General features: G+C 45.6%; 1 protein-coding gene across 1 annotated transcript in view; it reads right to left on the bottom strand.

Annotated features, from left to right (window-relative positions):
• The window catches only part of Bmp6 (bone morphogenetic protein 6), a 151,395-nt gene that overhangs the window by 3,897 nt on the left and 128,441 nt on the right, over nt 1-19,057 (bottom strand). Inside the window, exons 3-4 of the mRNA XM_006972781.4 lie at nt 11,173-11,321; nt 10,167-10,364 (exon numbers count right to left, since the gene is read on the bottom strand). Of these exons, the coding sequence (XP_006972843.1) occupies nt 10,167-10,364; nt 11,173-11,321 (347 nt within the window). The remainder of the gene's footprint in view (nt 1-10,166; nt 10,365-11,172; nt 11,322-19,057) is intronic.

Below are 19,057 nucleotides of genomic sequence, written 5' to 3'. Positions count from 1 at the left end.
CATACTACCCCTGCCCTTGTCAATTGAGTATACAAACCAATAAGTTACCTAAGAAGATAGTCTAGATCACGCACATACTACCCCTGCCCTTGTCGATCAACTATGCAAACCGATGAGTTCCCTACGAGATAGATAGTCTGGATCACACACATACTACCCCTGCCCTTGTCAATCGACCATGCAAACCGATGAGCTACCTAACAGATGTCTTTGGACTGGAATTCCACACTTTAACTCTGGGAATTCCCAACCCCAAATCAGAAGTGTGCAGAAGTCATAATTTTGTAAAGAAACAGTATCACCTGAGGCTAGTGACCTGGGAAGAGAGATGTGGGTCAAGTATTTACCAATTCTAAACTTACTCATTTCTACCCTCACCCCCTGCCTACCTGACCTTGCAGAAGAACCCCTCCCCCACCTGTAGTTTTAAGTCCACATGAGAAGGAAATTCAGAGCCACCAGAGGGGCAAGTTTCTTTATTCAGGGCATGGAGGATTCTCATTATGACCTACCACTGCACAGACCAGCCTTTCCTGCTGAAAATAACCCATCAAAGAAAAAGGGATCAGGGATCGCAAGTCAGAGTAACCTCTAGATAAGGCTATAAAGGAAGCATAAATAATAGAAAGGCAGGACATACTAAAGCAAGAACATTATGGCAAAAGAACAGGGCAGATAAGAAAAGATAGGTGGATGCAAAAAAAAAAAAAGAACAAGTGGAGCTTTATAAAAACAATAAGCATTGGAAATAGAATGGAAGACTTCACTTAAGATAGAAGAATCAGACCATTCATTTAAAGAAACTTCTTCAAATATAATATAAAAGTAAATGGTAGGAAAATATGACTATCTATAAAGAGACTTGGAAGACAGAATTAAAAACCTGACATTCTTCTATCTGGAACTCCTGAAAACAGTGATAGGGGCAAGTGATATTTGGAGACCTAAAGGCTCTGAGAATTTCCTAGAACTGAAAAAGATAAACACCTTCAAATAAAAGGCATGAGGAGTCCTAAGCAGAATAAATAAATTCCTATGATGTCAAAATCTGGTGAAATGAGAGTATATTAAACAGAAAAATTCTCAAAAGCTACTCAGACTAAAGAAAGATTACTAAGTAGATTGATGGTAAAATTAACAAAAATGTGCGTTCAAATATTAAATATCATTAAGAAAAATCCCACTAATCTAAAATTTTTTACGCAGCTATAGGACTTCCTCACTTTTTAGGGTCCTTGGATCTCTCTCTTTCCTGCTAGCTGGGAACATAGGCTCAGTTTCCTGGAGATTCTAAGGCCCTAGGTCCTTGCAACTATATGATCCCCGACTTGGGTACTTATCTGGAATGTCCCTAATCAACCTAATTCTGGTTTGTCCTTCCTCCAAACTTCCTCAAAATCTTTTGGATCAATCTTAGAATCACCGGCCACATAAAAAGTAGAAATTTCTAAATAAATTTCCTTCAGAGGTCAGGCAGATAAAAGCAATGTGGAATAATAAAAAAATGTACATGGTCAGACATGGTAGTGCACACCTGTAATGCCAGCATTTAGGAACCTGGGAAATTTGAGGCGGGAGTACTCATCATGAGTTCAAAGCCAGCCCGAGCTTCATAATGAGTTCTGGGTCAGCCAGGGCTATAAAGTAATACCCTGTCTCAAAAAATATTTATTTGTCTCTGTTTCCTAGCTGAGGGATAGAGAGCCCTTGGAATTTGCTGATAGGAGTGTTAAGAAGACCCCACCACATACTCACACCTATATCCTTCATTGTAGGCCCATAAAAAGCATCAAGACGGGTGCTGGTCATCAGAAAAGCCTAGCACATGAGAAAAAGGTTGGAGCTCTGGGCCTGCGTCACCTTTGGAGATTGAGTATAATCATGTGACTAATTATTTGATTGTGCACAGCAACAAAATCCCACATTCTATGGTTCACACATGGTATGTTGCTCCAAGGTTTGCATGCTGGAAACTTGGTCCTCAAGGTAAGTTATGAGGGAGAAGTAAAGCGGGCCTCATAGGAGGTAGTGACGTCATGGGGCACCACCTCACAAGGTGCTGCATACCCTTCTAGTGACTAGGTCAGTTACCTTGACACTAGATTCCAATGACGCAAGGCCATCCCATGTTTGCTATCTCCACTGTGTACCGTTTTCTGTCCTTGGATCCATCTTCTGTACACACCATGAGGTCTTAATCACATGTAGCTGCTCAAACTTTTCAGCTTCCAAACCATGAGCTGAAATATGCTTTTTTTTTTTCTCATAAAGTACTCAGTCTCAGACACTTTGTTATAGCAATACAAACTGGACTGAGCTACATAGAAACCGTGGACCATGAGACTCAGCGAGATTTCCAGATGAGTGTACATTCTGATGCTGTAAGAGAACTGTGCACCTGGAGAGGGTACAGAAACTCCAAGACCCCAAACTCCACTCCGCCTTGTTCTAGATCTCTGGTTTGGCTCTTCCTGAGTTTATAACAAAATGGTGACCATAAAATACATAGCCTCCTGGAGAAAATTAGTAAATATGAAGAAGCGGGCACAGAAACTCCTCAACTTGTAGGAAAACCAGACACAAACCTGCGTGCTTGGAGATCTCAGCTCAGGATAGTGTCTGATAGGGTGGGCATGGCACTCCTGCTGGGGACCTTGCTCCAGTGAGTTAGCTCATGTTAGAGCAGACCTAAAGGTCCCCTGGGTGGTCAGTATTCGAAAACTGTTGTCAGAACACAGAAAGGAACAACTTCTTCACCCCTGGACTTCTAGCTTCCGCTCTGCAGCAGACCTGAGATCACATGATCCAAGAACTTTGTCCACTTCCCAACCATCCCAGCTGTCTGTGAACATGTCTGGACTGAACCCCTTGGTGCTCAACACACAGAGCTTTCTGGAAAGAGAAGCTATTTCTTTCAGAGCCAGACATTGACGTTTTTGTTATTAAGGACTGGGGCCAGAGAGAGGAAAAGCAGGAATTCAATCCTCCTGTTTCCTTTCCTACAGATATTCTCAGGCCAAGCTTGTGTTTCCTTATAGTTCCATGGTGAGGGCTGGCAAAGAGCGTATAAATATTTGTGAAGGTCACTGACCTTTGGAATACTTGTTTCTGTAGCTCAGGGGTGGGCGCCCTGCATTCCACGTGGAATGATGCTGACCCAATTTTTTTGTGTGTGTTTTGTTTTTACAGGTTGACAGGCAGCTGAAAAAAAATCCTGTTACCCACACCACCATTGATATCTGTTTACAAGAGGAGTCTGAGGAAGGCCAGGTTTTTATTTTTTAAAGAGTATGTAGCTAAAATTTAATAAGAACATATCCACTTAAATAGGAGAAAAGAAAAGGTCACAGCTTTTGTCCAAGTGGGGGCAGAGAAAGAAAAGGGTAGGTACAGAGTCAGAGGCAAAAACAAAAGCGTGAAAACACAGAGCCACCATAGCCCCAAGGCCAGTGATAGGGCCCTGGACACGGTGTCTGGCTCATGGACGTCACCAGCAGTGCCACTGGAAGGACACTAGAGCTCCATCCAGACCAGGTCAGAACCACCAGGAACAAGTGCCTTGCTGTCCGGGTGGGTCTGAGCACACAAGAGCCACAGGCGCCACCTTGGAGGATCAGAGGCAGGGACAGTGTTGCTCCAAATAGAGCCAAAGTCTGTCTTTGGCCCCCAGGATGCCAGGCAGCCCAGGGACACACTGACATGAACACTTGGTACCAGCCTCGAGACACATCTTCAAGGAGTTCTGGCTGCTATAAGCTTAACACAGCAAGCAAAGCCTGGCCTGCAGCCACCCCACAGAGGTTCTGCTCCAGAGAGGAGGGCAGGGCCAGTGGGATGGCTCAGCAGGTAAAGGCACTGGCTGCCAAGCCTGATGGCCTGACTTCCCAGTTTCTCCTTCTTCCTTCCTTCCTTCCTTCCTTCCTTCCTTCCTTCCTTCCTTCCTTCCTTCCTTCCTTCCTTCCTTCCTCCCTCCCTCCCTCCCTCCCTCCCTCCCTCCCTTCCTTCCCTTCTTTTTCTTTCTTTCTTTCTTTTCTTCCTTCCTTCCCTTTTCTTTCTTTCTCTCTTTTTTCTTTCTTCCTCTTTCTTCCTTCCTCTCTCTTCCTCTCTCTGTCCTCCCTCCCACTCTCCCTCCTTCCTTCCTTCATCTTTCTCCTCCTTTTAAGGGGGCATACTCACTCTTATCCCCCCCTTTTCTCTTTAAATGACAAGGGCAAGAACAAAAATCAGTAGCTGTTAAAATGACACCTCTGTTTGCAGGGGCTTGACTGTCCTTGCCTTATCTCTGGGCTCCTAGGCCCAGTCTTATCAAAAGAACAGTCTCTCCCCCACTCGCTCCCCCTGTGGAACAACATGCCATTGAGGGGGATATAGGAGGTGCCAGCTCTTTGTGTAGCCACATCAGGCAAGTGCAGGGGACCCAGTGGTGTTCAGAGTTCTGGTTTCAGGAGCCTCATAACAGACTGCAGAGTGGCTTGGCTTTCTGTTTAGATTTTGTTTATACCGGTCCGATCAGTACTAGAGGCCATGGGAAGGCCCCATCCGGTGCAGTTCTAGGATTTCAAGGTTACATTAACATACATGCACTTAATCAATATGTGACACTGATCTCCTCCCAACTACATGCCTTAAAGCAGAAGATTGCCCTTAAACACTGACACTTCATGAGCTGCACGTGACTTCCTTTCACTGTGTCACTTCCTAGACTGAGGTGTCTCCTGACTCCCTGGACCTTCCCATCGCTGGTAATCACTCTGACTTACCGGGCATCTTACACCTGCTTATTCTGCTTTCTTAAGGTTGAGAATCAAAATGCTTGGGACCAAAACAGAAGAGTTTCAGATTTTGAGGGTTTTCTGATTTTGGAATACTTGCATCCTAAGTCGACCTTCTTCCATACAAACCCGCCCCTCAAATATGAAACTTTGATTGTTGACAGGACGTTCAAATGGTTTTAGATGAAGTGTTTCCATTTTGGAAATTTCAGACTGGGGATGCTTGGTCTGGACTGACTTTTCTGATTACTGACCATCACAGGGGGAGACCTAGGGAGGAGGCTCTCCTATATTGCTCCCCTGATAACTATTATCCTAAAGCAATCTAATAGCAAAAGCCAAGCATGATAAAGGAGGGTTTTGAAATGATTCCAACTTTTGAGTCACTGGCCCACACTTAGTCCTGTACATCTATTCAAGATTAAGATTTGATTTCATTTAGCACACTCCAAACAAGCACTTCTTAGCTGAGGCATCTAGAAGCCAAGGTCAGGCTTTAAAACTTCAACTTAAGCTCAAAATGACAGAGTGAAATCCCCACCTCCTTTGGAAAATCAAAAAGTTGGCATTTTCAGACCTGGGTCCTGGCTTCTTCTGAACCATGATGCTCATGGTAGGTTGACTCCCTCAGCTTCAGCATCCTCAGCCCATGGGAGCCAGAGATGAAGTACCAGGAACACTGTAAGATGTGACCCCCCAATAAGTGACTCAGGGCCCCTGAATTCTACAGCAAAGATCACACGTCATAATAAAGTAATTGAAGACATGTTTTCTAAGACATTCATTTTGGTTACTTCTCTTGTGCTGGAAGCATATAGAATGGACCCCAATGGGAAATGTAAGGGACTGAGGATATGAACCATCAATAAGAAGGCCAACAGCACATGGAACTGTTGGAAACTCACACTTTCCTGAGAGGTCTTAGAGATGTATGTTCAGGTGGGTGGGAAAGAGAAGGAAGGAGAATTTTTTCCCAGTAGCAATAGAATAGTGACAGAGCCATACCCAAGGGTGCTCAGTCCTGAGGGCTTGCTATTTCATAGGCAGAAAGAGCAGGAACAGAATTTCATGTCATCTGGTAACAGTGATAGTGAAGACTGGGCTATAGCTCAGTGGTAAAGCAGTTACCTAACACACACAAAGTCCTGGTTTCAAAGCCCAGTGCCACCAAAAGAAAACCACCCTCCCTTGCAAAGAGGGAAAAAAGTGACAGCAGCATTTCCAATGATCATCTGATAAAACAAAGACCAGTTCAAAGTCACAGCATCGGACTCATGAGATAACTTGAAATGACATAAATGTGTCATGGAGAGTCTCGAAAACGTAGCCGCAGCAGAACCTAGAATTGCCAAAGGAAATCATCCTTCAAGGCCATCCATTCATTGACGTCACAATGGATTGGCCCAGTGATATCACAGTCCCCGACAAGACAAAACAGCAGAGGCCAAGAGAAATATTACAGAAGAGGAGAGAATGGCAGCCAGCAGAGACTTCAGGCTACAGTTGAAGGACCTAGGGCAGGATCTCAGAGCGCATTAGACCGGCAAGAACCAGGGCTGAGAAACAATTGCCAGATTCATAAGAATCCCTCCTGGGCTCCATAGAGCAGCTTGGCCCAGCACTGTCAAACAGGTGTAAAAACAATAAAGACATGTCCTGAGGCTGTCCAAGCCCATGAGAAAAGTGCAGCTCAGCCAACGTCCACCATTCCTGTGGAGAGGACAGCTGTAGAGAAGCATGGGTACATGGACACCATGCAGGGAGATTTCCCTCCAAACCCACTGTCCGGTGTATGTGTCTGCCGAGGCCAGCTTGAAGTCAAGTACCAATGGTAGAGCAGGTTGGGGCGGGCTCCAGGGACCGGAAGGCTGCGGGTGGGCTCTTGGCCACTTCCTTGTGGTGGGCAGGCCTGGCTGTCTCAGAAATCCACAGCTCAGTTCCTAAAATAGTTGCTTGTCATGTTTCACTCTGCTGACAGGTGATTTGATGAATGACGTTGACATCTTTACTCAGGTGCAGGATGTCCCTGGTGGGCTTCTTCTAGACAGGGCCTCTTTGGGAAGAAGTGTCAATGCCCTGGGAGTGTACTTTAGAAGAAGTGGGTAACCAAAGAATAGAAAACTCTCTCTCCAATCTCCTGAAAGGCTAACAGGGGGCAAGTGGGTGGAGTCACACTGAAGATGGCGTCTTTTCTGAAGATGAACTAGTTCCCAAAGGCCCAGCAACCTCTGGCCCTTCGACAGCCTGGAAGGGGGGCCTAGAAAGAGATATGTCCATTCTCCAAGCACAGGCCATATCTCTGAAAAATCTTCCTTCTTTTCTTTCTTAGTTTTCCTGTGGTTTGTTGCTGTTGGGTTGGTTGGTTAGTTGGTTTTAGGGTTTTTATGTATTTACTTTGAGACAGTTTTAGGCTCTACACAAGAGTTTGGGCCTCCAGCTCTCTATGTAGGCAAGGCTGACTTTGAACTGCCGATCCTCCTGCCTCCACCTCCCAAGTGCTAGGATTATGGGTATGCACGACCATACCCAGTTTATACAGAACTAGGGATCAAACCAGGGCTTTGTGCATGCTAGGCGGGTACTCTATCAACTGAGCTGCATTTCCAGCCCTAGAATCCTTTCTTAGGTCAGAACTGGGCCCTTTGCATGTCCATTTCCGTTAAGTGAAGAAAGAGCCAAGTGCATAAACAGAGTTTGAGGGGCTGAATTCGAGTCGCAGCTCATCTCACTGGAGGCTCTGAGATGACAGGCCCTTTCAGCTCAGTGCTTTCTTGGGGGTTTTAAATATGTGAGATCACAGGGATTTGGCATGGATTCCTCTGCCCCAGACTACTGAAGGAACAAAGCCAACCAGAAGGGCTGGGTTGGGAAGTGGAGCGGGGAGACCGAGGGACAGCAGGGACCCTGGACCTTATTACAAATTAGGCCACTTTAATATCCATAATTAATTTTAACTCATCAGATTGAAAGAAAAAGTTGAAAGGGACTTGGACAAAAGTAATTGGATGGCTTTGCTAAAGCCCAATCAGAGACATGTTTTCTTAATTAAAAAGAACTGGTCTATGTATTAGGCGGGCAGGGTGAGTGCTGAGTCAATCATGCGAAATTATAATTTTAAAAAGCAATCAACACTGTTGGGATGCCTCCACAGTCTGAGGTCCTAGTAACCAAACTGGCCACAGTTCCCAAATGAAGTCTACCACTGGCTGACTTTATCATCAGGCCCCAGAGGAAAATGCAGACTGTTAATTCAATTCAGCAGACTGCCTCCCAGGGGAATAAAGCAAAGCAAGGCATTCCTTTTTCTTTTTTCTTTTTTTAAGGCCTCAATACTGACTGTTTCTAGTGGTAAATACAGGAACACCCATGCTGTGCAGTGCTTCCAAGAAACACCATGACAAAGAGAAACAAAATGTCATATCACACCGGGTGGTGGCTACTCAAGAGTCACATCCAAATTACCAGCATAAAAGAAACCTTAGTAAGTCACAGCCTAAAATCTAGGAGACATTTCCTCCCAGAGAAAAGTGGGGTGCTTTGAGAAGCTGCATTCATTCTCCCTGGGAACCAAAAATGACAGTTGTCGTGAGCTGCCTGGGAAATAAACACATCCTCTAGAAGTGTTTTACTTCCTTGGGATCCCAGCACATACTCTAAGCACCTACTTCCTACAAGGGGGTGTAAGTAATCTTTGGAGGTGATTATGTGCCCTGTGACTGCATCTCACCAAGTCCTAACACCCTGCGAGGTATCCTGCACCCTCACTGACAGAGCAATGAACTGAAGCTCAGGCCCACTGGGCAGGTTTCTCCAAAGCCACAAGGTTGCAACAAAGAGAAAATTCTGTCAGAAAAATCTCACCGCAGATGCTCAGCATCACACTTGATTTCTGGGCTGTTGAACAACCCAAGGAATCCAGGACCCAGGAGCACTCGTACTAGCGTGAGCAATGGTGAATTCAGTACCACTTAACAGCTATGCACTTGCTTCTAGAAGCTTCCATTTCCCACTCCTCCCAGTTCTAGAGAAGACTTCTGAAAGCTGGAATTAACCTCAGACACTGGGGGCTGTTTCCTCTCTCTTACCCTTTGGATTTGCTTGTCCAGAACAGAACTGAGTATTCAGTGTAGGCTTGGCCCATCAGAGTACTTCCCAGGCAGCAAGTGCTCAGGGGTGGGCATATGGTACAAGCTAGTCCAGTGAGCATCAAGGCCTGGCTTCCTGCTGAACCCAGCAAGGGAGAGAATTCTTGTATTTGAAGAATTCTCAAGGTCTCACCTTGAGATCCTGGGAAACCATACCATACACTAACTGACTTTCTGAGGATTCCACCAACAAGACACAAAACTTTCCAGTACCATCAGTTCCCAACAATCCAACCAAACTAAAGCAAGAAATAATTCTGAACTTCTCAGCTCAGTGAACTAATAAAATCCACTTTAGAGGCTCTGAGTGGACTGTTGCTCCCAGTCAAGGGTTCTGGTGAAATCCACAGAGCATGAATGGCCTTGGGTATTGGTTTTTGTTGTTCTTGTTTATGTGCATTGGTGTTCTGCCATGGGTGTCAGACAGCTGTGAGCTGCCATGTGGGTGCTGGGAATTGAACCCGGGTCCTCTAGAAGAGCAGTCAGTGCTCATAACCGCTGAGCCATCTCTCCAGCCCCACAGAGCATGAATGTACAACACTTCTTCATGCAAGTTGAGCACCCCAAGTCTGAAAAGCATCAGCTGATGGGTGGTGGTGCACTAAAAATACCGTATAAAATTAACATACAGCCATATGTATGTAAAGTGAACAGAGAATATAAATTAATTTTGTCAGACATAGGTCTTATCCCCAAGAAATCTCATTATGTATATATGCAAGTATCCCCAAAATGAAGAAAAGAAACATTTGAAACCCTTCTGGCCTCAAGCAGAAAGACCTGGGTTCAGTTCCCAGCATCCACACGGTGGCTCACAACCATCTGTAATTAGTTCCAGAAGACCTGGTACATCTGCTGACCTCCATGGGCACCAGGCATGCACGTAACACACACAAATATATACATACAGGCAACACATTTATGAATTAAATAAAATGAATCTAAAAATTAAAATAATTGAGGTGTTTCCATGATTTTTGTGGGAAGGAAAAAAAAAGTAGAAATCCCACCCAACAGAATGCTTGTCTGAATCAAGAGGTGGTGGGGATATCTACAGCTCTAGCCTTTGGGTAATAGTGCTCTAGGCTGAGGGTCCTAGGAGTCTATATAGGCATCTGTGGCCAGGACATTTGCCACAATTTGTAGGACCCCCCCACTAGCCACTGTATTTGCTGAGCAGAAGCTGTCCAACATCTGGGGCCATAGGTACCTTTGTCCTGATGGGTACCAAGGCTCCATCCACACTCACCTGAAGCACTGGAGCCCCGGGACACATCCTGTGACTGGGTGGAACGGTTGCGGCTCTGCTGGCGACGCCGACTGGAGGCTGACCTGGTGGTGCGCACATGGACCTCGCTCACCTTGAAGAAGGCCACCATGAAGGGCTGCTTGTCGTAAGGGCCGTCTCTGCCCACCAGGCCCGCCGCACGGGGGTTGACGTGGAGTCCTTTAATGCAAACCAAAGCCCACCCCTCTTTACTCCACAGAACCTTAGTCTCAAAGCTACACGATGAGGTGACTCTGTTCTTCCACTACTACTAAAGTAGTAAAGAGTGGGAAGTATGGGCAAGGCCCCACACATTCTCCCACCCTGGCTGGTTCCCTTTAGATGGGCAGACTCCAAGTGTGCCTCCTAAAAAGCACAGGATCAACCCAGGGAGTGCTCTTGTTTCTGGTCCTCTTATTCACCGGTGTTCACACTTCCTTTCTGGCTATATTTCTCCCCATCCGTGGAACAACTGTGCAGGAGTTGAACAACTGAAGCAGGCAGCCAGTCAGGAGGGGATGTCTCCTCAAGGGTCCCTTGGCAAACTCACTGGACAGTCAGATTCTAACAACTGTCCCCTTCCCAGGCTCTCCCTTTCCTTCCTCTTCCCTTCCATCTCTTCTATCTTTTGGTGCTGAGTAGAACCCAGGGATGCACACAGGCTGGACAAGTGCTCTATCACTGAGCTGTCTGCCCCAAGCTCCCTGCCTTCCTCTGGGGATTCTCCCACCTGCCTCAGCCTGGGGAAGCTAGCCTCCCATTGTTAGTCTCGTGGAGTGGGGACGTTAGGGGACATGGCCTGAGCCTGCTTCCAAGTCCTTGCTAGAAGAAAGGTTTTGCTTTTCGATATGGTCATGAGGAAACAGAAAAGAAGGTCATCCTGGCGCCAAGACTGGGCTACAAACAATGGTCTCTGCACAGCTGCTACAGAGGAAATGAATGGAAATGACTGTGGGTAGATGCTGGCAGTGTGCAAATCACAACTCACCGTCCTGAGTCACCACACTCAGCTGCAGCCCCATGTTATGCTGTGGTGTCACCACCCACAGATTGCTGGTTGCTGTGATGTCAAATTCCAGCCAGCCTTCTTCTGAGGCCCACACTACACGGGTGTCCAACAAAAATAGGTCAGAGTCTCTGAAAGAAAGAAAAATGGCGCAGCGAGTCACCTGCTGTCCTGTGGCTCATTCCTATTGTGTCTTGTCGTTCAAGAATGCCGAAGTCAGATCGTGCCCGTTTGTGTTACCAGCCACAGCTCTGCCCGAATGACACCACGTAGTATACAGACACAACATAATTGGGAAAGACGCAGGACATGAGCGATGGGGGGGGGGGGGGCGCTCCTTAAATTCATCACCACCTACTGCTTCCCACAACAATTTTTTTCTTGGAATTAGGGTAATTGCAAATATTATTTCATTTGTCTCAATATTTAGTTCATCTTTTATTATGGCATTGTTTCATTTATGATGCTATCTATTGGTTAATAGCTTAATTATGGCTAGTGAACTCTAAAAAGTAGAAGGCGGCGAGCAATAGGCATAAGACAAGATTAAGTCAGGATCCAACTAATACATAATGATTAGGTGTCTTGCATCAAATCTCTACAAATATCATCAGGCCAGGTGTATAAGATATATGTGAGTTGGGGAGAGAGAAAAAAAGATATATGTGAGTCAAAAATAAATTTTGCATTTAGACTTAGCAGCCATTCTCAAAATATCTCATTATGTAAAAAAATTCCCAGAAACACTCCTAATCCCATGCAATTTACATAGTGGATACTAATGTCTTCACTAGTTTAAAATAAGCATCAAGTTCTAATAGTGTACATTTACAGAGCAGTCTCTTTTACCTTGCTTTACCTAGTTGTCACAATAATCATGACTGTTGGAGTATAGTGTCTCCATTCTCAGCTGGGAAACGGAGTCTCAGACATGAGGTTATGGGTCAGGATTATGTAGCCAAGATTAAAGCAAACCAGTGTGGGAATTTAGTGAATGAACAAAGCAAGGAGCTCAGCACTGATTCAAAAAGTTTTTCATAACAACAGACTATCTTTTGAGATTATTTCCCAAGACATCCTGTGATACATGAATAAAGTTCACTTCTCATTCATCGGCATTTTTGGAGGCCAGGGTAACATCTGAGTTTAGAATCTTCGATTTCTTAGATGAGAAACACACTTCTCCCTTCCAAGGCAGCTTGGAGTCAGAAGGGAGCTCTGGTGTCATCGTCCCCACATGTAAACAGTAGGTAGAGTGACAGGGAGTTTACTCAGCTGCTCAGCAGTCTGCAGGGGCACACTCAAGCCTGTCCTCTTTAAAGCTCTCCCCCACCTGGATGTGTCACATCCCCTGTGGACAGACTGCCCCCCTGTGACTGGGGCAACGACTTCGAGCAGGGGGATGAGGGGTGTTCAGGGAAAACAGCAAGAGGGGACCGCGAGTCCAAAGCTTTGAAGTGGAGATGCAGAAAGACATAAGGTCCACTCGGCAAGGTCATAGGAAACTCTCGTCCAGAAATAACACAGACGGGACGAAGGGCTCTGTGGGAAAACCAGCCTGGTCCCAAAGAAAGCTGAGGACGTCATCATGTTAGGGACAGACCTTGACTGGCACTCGCTAGAACCAAGATCCGGAGAGAAGTTCAAGGTAGGAGGTGGAGTGTGTGCCTACATACAGAGCCCCTGACAAGGGTCAGTGGTTAGGTACAGAGCTCCAGCTGTGCAGCAGGTACCTAATATCTAAGGAAGCAAGAGAAGGATGCAGACAGGTGCAGTGTGGATATGGCAAGGCTGGCAGGCAAGGCTCGCGCACAGAGCTGGAACGGGCTTTATGTTTTTGTTTCTGAGGAGAGGGGTTCAGAAGATAGGATGGAGAGCTGAACACGGTGGTGCACATGTAATCCCAGCCTGAAAATCACTGTCTAAAACGGAGATGGAAAACAGAACAGGGAGAAAGAGAAGGGAATGAGGGAGGCCAAACTATGGATCTGGGAGCAAGTAAAATCTGAGAAAGCATTGGAAAAGAGGTGGTGAGAAAGATTCATTATTACAGTGTGGAAGAAATTATTTATACGGCTGTACTGGCTAGTTTTATGTCAACTTGACACAAGCTAGAGTCATCAGAGAGAAGGGAACCTCAACTGAGAAAATGTCTCCATAAGATCAGGCTGTAGGCAGGCCTGTAGAACATTTTCTTAATTAGTGATTCATGAATAAGGGCCCAGCTCATTGTGGGTGGGACCAACCATGGGCTGGTGGTCCTGGGCTCTATAAGAAAGCAGGCTGAGCAAGCCATGAAGAGCAAAACAGTAAGCAGCACCCGTCTATGGCCTCTGCATCAGCTCCTGTGCAGGTTCCTGCCTTGTTTGAGTTCCTGTCCTGACTTCCTTCAGTGAAGAACAGTGATGTGGAAGTGTAAGCCAAATAACCCCTTTCTACTGCAAGTTGCTTTGGTCATGGTGTTTTATCACAGCAACAGAAACTCGAAGACAATGGTTTATGGTCATCAGTGGACATTGGGGGCTGAGTTTCTGTCGTAACCACTGCATTCTGTAGTACCCAGAATGCATAGTTGTTCCTGTGGTGCCCATTGCTCACGATAATGAAGATCATGGCAGTTCTCGATGCTTTATGAGACCGGCTGAACAAATGCAGTCCAACAGCTACTGGTTCAAGACCTGGGGGGCAGGGAGCTTGACTTTAGGATGCCCAGGTCCTCTGCAAGGGACAGCAATATACTGACAGATACAACTCAAAGGAAGGAAGGATTACTTTTGGCTCACGGGTTCAGAGGGTTCAATCCATAACTGCTTGGACCTGTGGGCACAAGCAGAACATCCTGACTGTGGGAGCATGCTATAGGGGAGAGCTCTTTACTTCAAGGCTATCTCTTGAGACAGAGGGTGAAGAGGGATGTATGAAGATATACAGGGAGGGAAACAGGAGAGAGGGAGGAAGGGAGAAGGAAGAGAGGGAAAAGTAGAAACAAAAACAACATACCCTCTGGAATAAACCCCCAAGCTAGCCTCTAGCTAGGCCTACCACCTCCCAAAATGCCACCGTGTGTGTGTGTGTGTGTGTGTGTGTGTGTGTGTGTGTGTGTGTGCATGTGCATGCGTGTGTATGACAGGGCCTCACTATATAACTCTGGCTGGCCTGGATTTCACTATGTAGACCAGGCTGGCCTTCATCTTACAGCTATCAGCCAACCTAGTATAAGAAGCAGCAGACAAGGCACACTGTCTCGAATTAGACTGCAAGAACCGATGCCCGCAGTTGCCTTCTGACCTCCACACAGATGCTCACACCCTACCTAAGTACTAGGTTGCCCTCTGACCCCCCACAGATGCCCACACCCGACCAAAGCACTAGGTTGCCCTCTGACCTCCACACAGATGCCCACACCACATCTCCTACCTCCCCTCAGAAGAGGTTGAGACAAATGGAAGCTTTCATGAGAAGAGTTCATGTAAACTTGAAATAAAAACCATTGATTTGGAGGGTTTGTCTGCAGGATTTGGCCATAGCTCACTGATAGAGATGGCCATATATGCAAATGTCCTCGTCAAGAAGCTTGTCTGGAATATTCCATTAGTAGGAATTTCTTGCAGTAGTTCTTGGCTTGTGCACCAGAGGCTCATTCTTTATGGCCCCCATTCCCATCTATAAAAAGCAGAGTCTAGGAATGGCCACAGTACAGCTGCAAATACCAAGCAAGGGTTCAAATAAAGTATGGAACCAAGACCCAGTGTGTTTAAAGATCAGAGTCAGCTACCTATGGAAACAGGGCAGAAACGGGGTTAGAATCATGAGCCGGCCCCACACACTAGGATCAGGGTGCCTGAGAGGTGCATCCAGGCAGGCACACTATGGCTAGCTGTGGTGGAACCCCTAAGACCTTCCTGACTTTTCCCTCTTCCTCCCATTCAAGAGAATGGTGCGCTCAGTGTGATGGCTTCACTGACGTCTGCTAAGGTCTGAAGGTGTCTGCCCCCAAAGTCACGGGTTGGGGACTTATTCTCCAATGGAGCAGTGCTGAGGGGGGTCTTTGGGGTGTGATTAAGTCCCAAGGGCTCTGCCCTTAGGAATGGATGGTATCCTTGTCACTAGAGAAGGTTCCTGATAGAGGACAAACTTCCCCCCTTTTCTCTTTCCATCTACTTTCCATTCTGGTGATGACATAAGAGACGGTCCTCACCAGCTGTGGCTCCCTAGTTTGGATTGACCATCTCCCAGAACTGTGAACTAAGAGATCTCTGTTCTTTGTAAAAGAAAACATCAATCTTTGGTATTTTGTTATACTGGAACAAAGTGGACCAAGAAACACCCATTGACACAACTAACACAAGGAACTTTACAGAGGAAGAAAACTCTAAATCTCACAGCCTCTAGGAACTCTCCGGCCCCATCTATTCGTTTACTTCGGTGACTTGTGGCCTTCTTAGTGCACTGACTCCTCTGTAAAGTGTGGCCTCCCTTGGGCAGATGGAGGGCTCTAGCTCAGTGTCGGAGAACTTGCCCAGCATGTGCAAGGGTTCCAGTCCCAGCACTGGGAGAATAAGAGTTCCCCCAAGCCAAACAACATGCATCTGATTCCTCTTAATCACACTCTGTCACTCAGGTAAGAGACCAGAGTTCAGATGGCCTCAGGTATAAGAGACCCTGCACTGCTAAATGGAGAATCCCCACCAACCACAGTCACCCCAACTGGTAATTTGGACTCTTGCTGACATGGCAGACTCCACTTACACAACAACTATAACAACAAGAAAAAAAATTCTTAAAACCAAAAAAGATACCATCTGTAAGGCGTCTGTTGACTGTTTTGCTCTCAATCACCACTCAGATCCCACTGTGTTTGATAACCAAGGCTTCCATGTCCAGAGACAGAACAATGTTACTCTTCTCGGAGTTTCCATTCTAGTGTGTGATTATCCTCAGACTATAATCATCCTGGAAGAGGTTTTTTTTTTTTTTTTTGTTTTTTTTTTAAACCAATCGACAAGGCTAACTGAAGAGATCTACAAATTAAAATTAACACTGGCATTAAAGCTGACAACTAGCATTCCACTCAAAGACCTGGAAGGTTCAGGTTGGTGGGCACAACTGTCCCCAAGTGGTCTCCCCTGTGACTCAGCTTCCAAAGTACCTTCCAGGTTAATCATACTCCCCTGGGTAAAACACTGTGGGCCTTTCCTTCATTCATTCCAGAGAAGGGCAGGAGGTGCCCAAATATCCATTCTCCAGATTGTACCCAAGGTCACAGTGCCCTGTCAGAAACAGCTGTGTTTGCCAGAACTCATTTTGTTAGAAAAAAATGTTCTTGATAAAGTAGAATGTATTCCTTCAAAATAAGCAGATTCATAATACATTCCTTTGCCGTGTATGGGTCTGGATTTACTGGAAAGTTAAGACAAAACAAAATTCAAATATTGGTAAACTCATTAAAACAAGGAGACTCCAGCTTTTGAGTAGACTGAAAGAAAAAAAATTGAAGAATATTTGACACTTGAGTTTTGCTTAATGTAAGGTACGTATTTAAATTCTTGCCACTAGAAAGGTGGACAGGGGACTATAATTTGAAGATAGAGTATTACAAACCAGTACACACACGCACGCACGCACGCACGCACGCACGCACGCACGCAGGCACATGCATGGGTTTGAGAGGCAATGCTGAAGAAATACATAAATTGGTCATTTGAATTGAGTTCATAGCACATTGTGCTAGGTTTTCACCTCAGTGACTATCCTATTCTAAGAAGATGCTGAAATGCCAGCAGGCACCCTTTTATCTTTACCCAATACAAAGCACTTTGCTGTCAGAACACAAACACAGAAAATACTAGCAGTGTTCGCCCTGTGACTGTTCCAAGAGCTCTTGCATGTGTTAGCTCCTCATTGGCACCCTAATAGAGAAATGTGACCAGCACCAGCACAGGTTTGCCAAAAGTTTAAGTAGCTTGGCCATCATGGTCACACAGCCAAATAGCACATGCCCCTAACCATGTTCTCTGCAGTCTCCAGTGAAGACTTCGAAGACTGCATTAGACTCTGACCCCTCAAATGCAGAGCTTCAGGCTCAGTAGGCCCAGGTGGGCCCTGAGCAGGTGTGTGTTTGACAGAGACTTGAGAGTGATGCATTTAATACTGGACATGGAGAACACTCCATGAGGCAAGGCCCAAAGCATCCCACTGCTTCATTCAATTTTTCAGCTCTCCCTTTGCCTGCTTGTAGACATACATTTGGAGGCCATCTGCCCTCAAGATGTCTTTCTTCCTCTCCTTCCAGAAACAGTACACATCAGATGGAGGCTGGGCCATGAGCTAATGGTTGGTTGTATTATGGACCGGCTATCGAGTTATGCTTCTAAGCAGAGTCACAGAAAGATCAAGTCCAAAGTTGCAGTATTTGAGAAGATAGAGAAGCTGGGATGGGAACTGATGACTATGTACATGCAGGGCTTCTCAGCCTGTCTTCTATAGCTGCTTAAAACAATGGCTCCATGTCCTAGAGTCTATTCCAGCCTGCCCTAGAGACAAACGCAAAGGGAGTGAAGAATCCCTCTACCCTTTGAGGAAGAATACATCATAATCTTACCTGTTTTAATTATCTGATCCTACATTTCTACATCTTTGTCCAATGTAGGGTAATGAAACAGTTAAAAGACTGCTAATTTGGTTGGGGGGAAGAAAAAGAAGTTTCATAAAATAATCCTAACCACTAATGCAGCCTGTCTCTCCGCATGTATGGAGATGCATGCAATCAAAAGCAATCAGCTTTCAGCAATGAATAATACATAGGCTCAGTGCATAGAAACAAACTCATTTTCCTATCTCATTCAAGCTGACCAAGTAGGTAGGCAGTTCCCAAAGGCTTGCTGTCCTCTCCTACCACACACACCCCGATTTCCCTCCAACATGAAACACCTCTGCATTCTTCTGAGTATATGCAGTATTTTTATCATTTTAATTCTACACTGTGCTTTACAAATGGATCATGGGAGTGAGGCATGGGAGGTTCTCAAGCTTGAGCTTTGGTTTTGTATTTCTTCAGGTAGAGAGCATTCCAAGTAGAAGGGGCATATACTTAGCTGGAGAAGCTAGCTAGTTACATAACCCAAGCTCTAGATGCCCTGCATTACCCCCTTTTCAAATGGAAAAGAATGAATACTAAAAGGCTTATTGCTTGCCTGAGGCCCACACTCAGTTGTGAAAGCCAGGTAGAAAAGGGAACACGGTGTGGCTGGGCCACATGACAGAAGAAGGCCTTCCTCTCCTCCATCAGCAAAAGCAACTTCTCATCCCAATTCTCCCAAGTGTGCCCTTCTTTTTAGAAAAGAAACTGTTGGGTATCTGAAAAGGTTGAGTTTTATCTTAGCTGAAAACCCAATAGCATTTCATAACAGCACCATCTGTCCACAAGTAATGCTATTCTGGGCCAGCTACTGGACTCTGGTCTTCTTATAGATTTATGTTTGGTTAATAACACATTTATCAATATTTATGGGGGATCCATTAAGAGACTTCTCAATTAAAATGCTAGTAAGACGCTGGTCTCCTGAGATGATGTAGACTTCTGGTTTTGATGTGTCAAGCTAACCCCGCCACCCAAAAAAGGAATGTGTTGACAAAAACTCAAGCCTGTTTGAAATCATCATAGAGCAGGAAGCCAGGCAACATGAGGGGTCAAATTCAAGATCCCAGAGTGAGGCGAGGCACTGAGGCAAGGTATTTGCTGCCTTTTTTCGTTTCAGAATACTTGTAAATTCCTACAATCAGTACACCAAAGAGGAAAGCAGCCGCTTGGCATGCTATTACCAGCTAAGGATAAAAATGAGAGTTCAAACGATGATGATGATGATGA

The sequence above is a fragment of the Peromyscus maniculatus genome, chromosome 5 (genome assembly GCF_049852395.1).
Source record: "Peromyscus maniculatus bairdii isolate BWxNUB_F1_BW_parent chromosome 5, HU_Pman_BW_mat_3.1, whole genome shotgun sequence".
Taxonomy (NCBI): Eukaryota; Metazoa; Chordata; class Mammalia; order Rodentia; family Cricetidae; genus Peromyscus; species Peromyscus maniculatus.
Note: the sequence above shows the minus strand (reverse complement) of the source record. Positions and strands in the feature narration are given on the sequence as shown.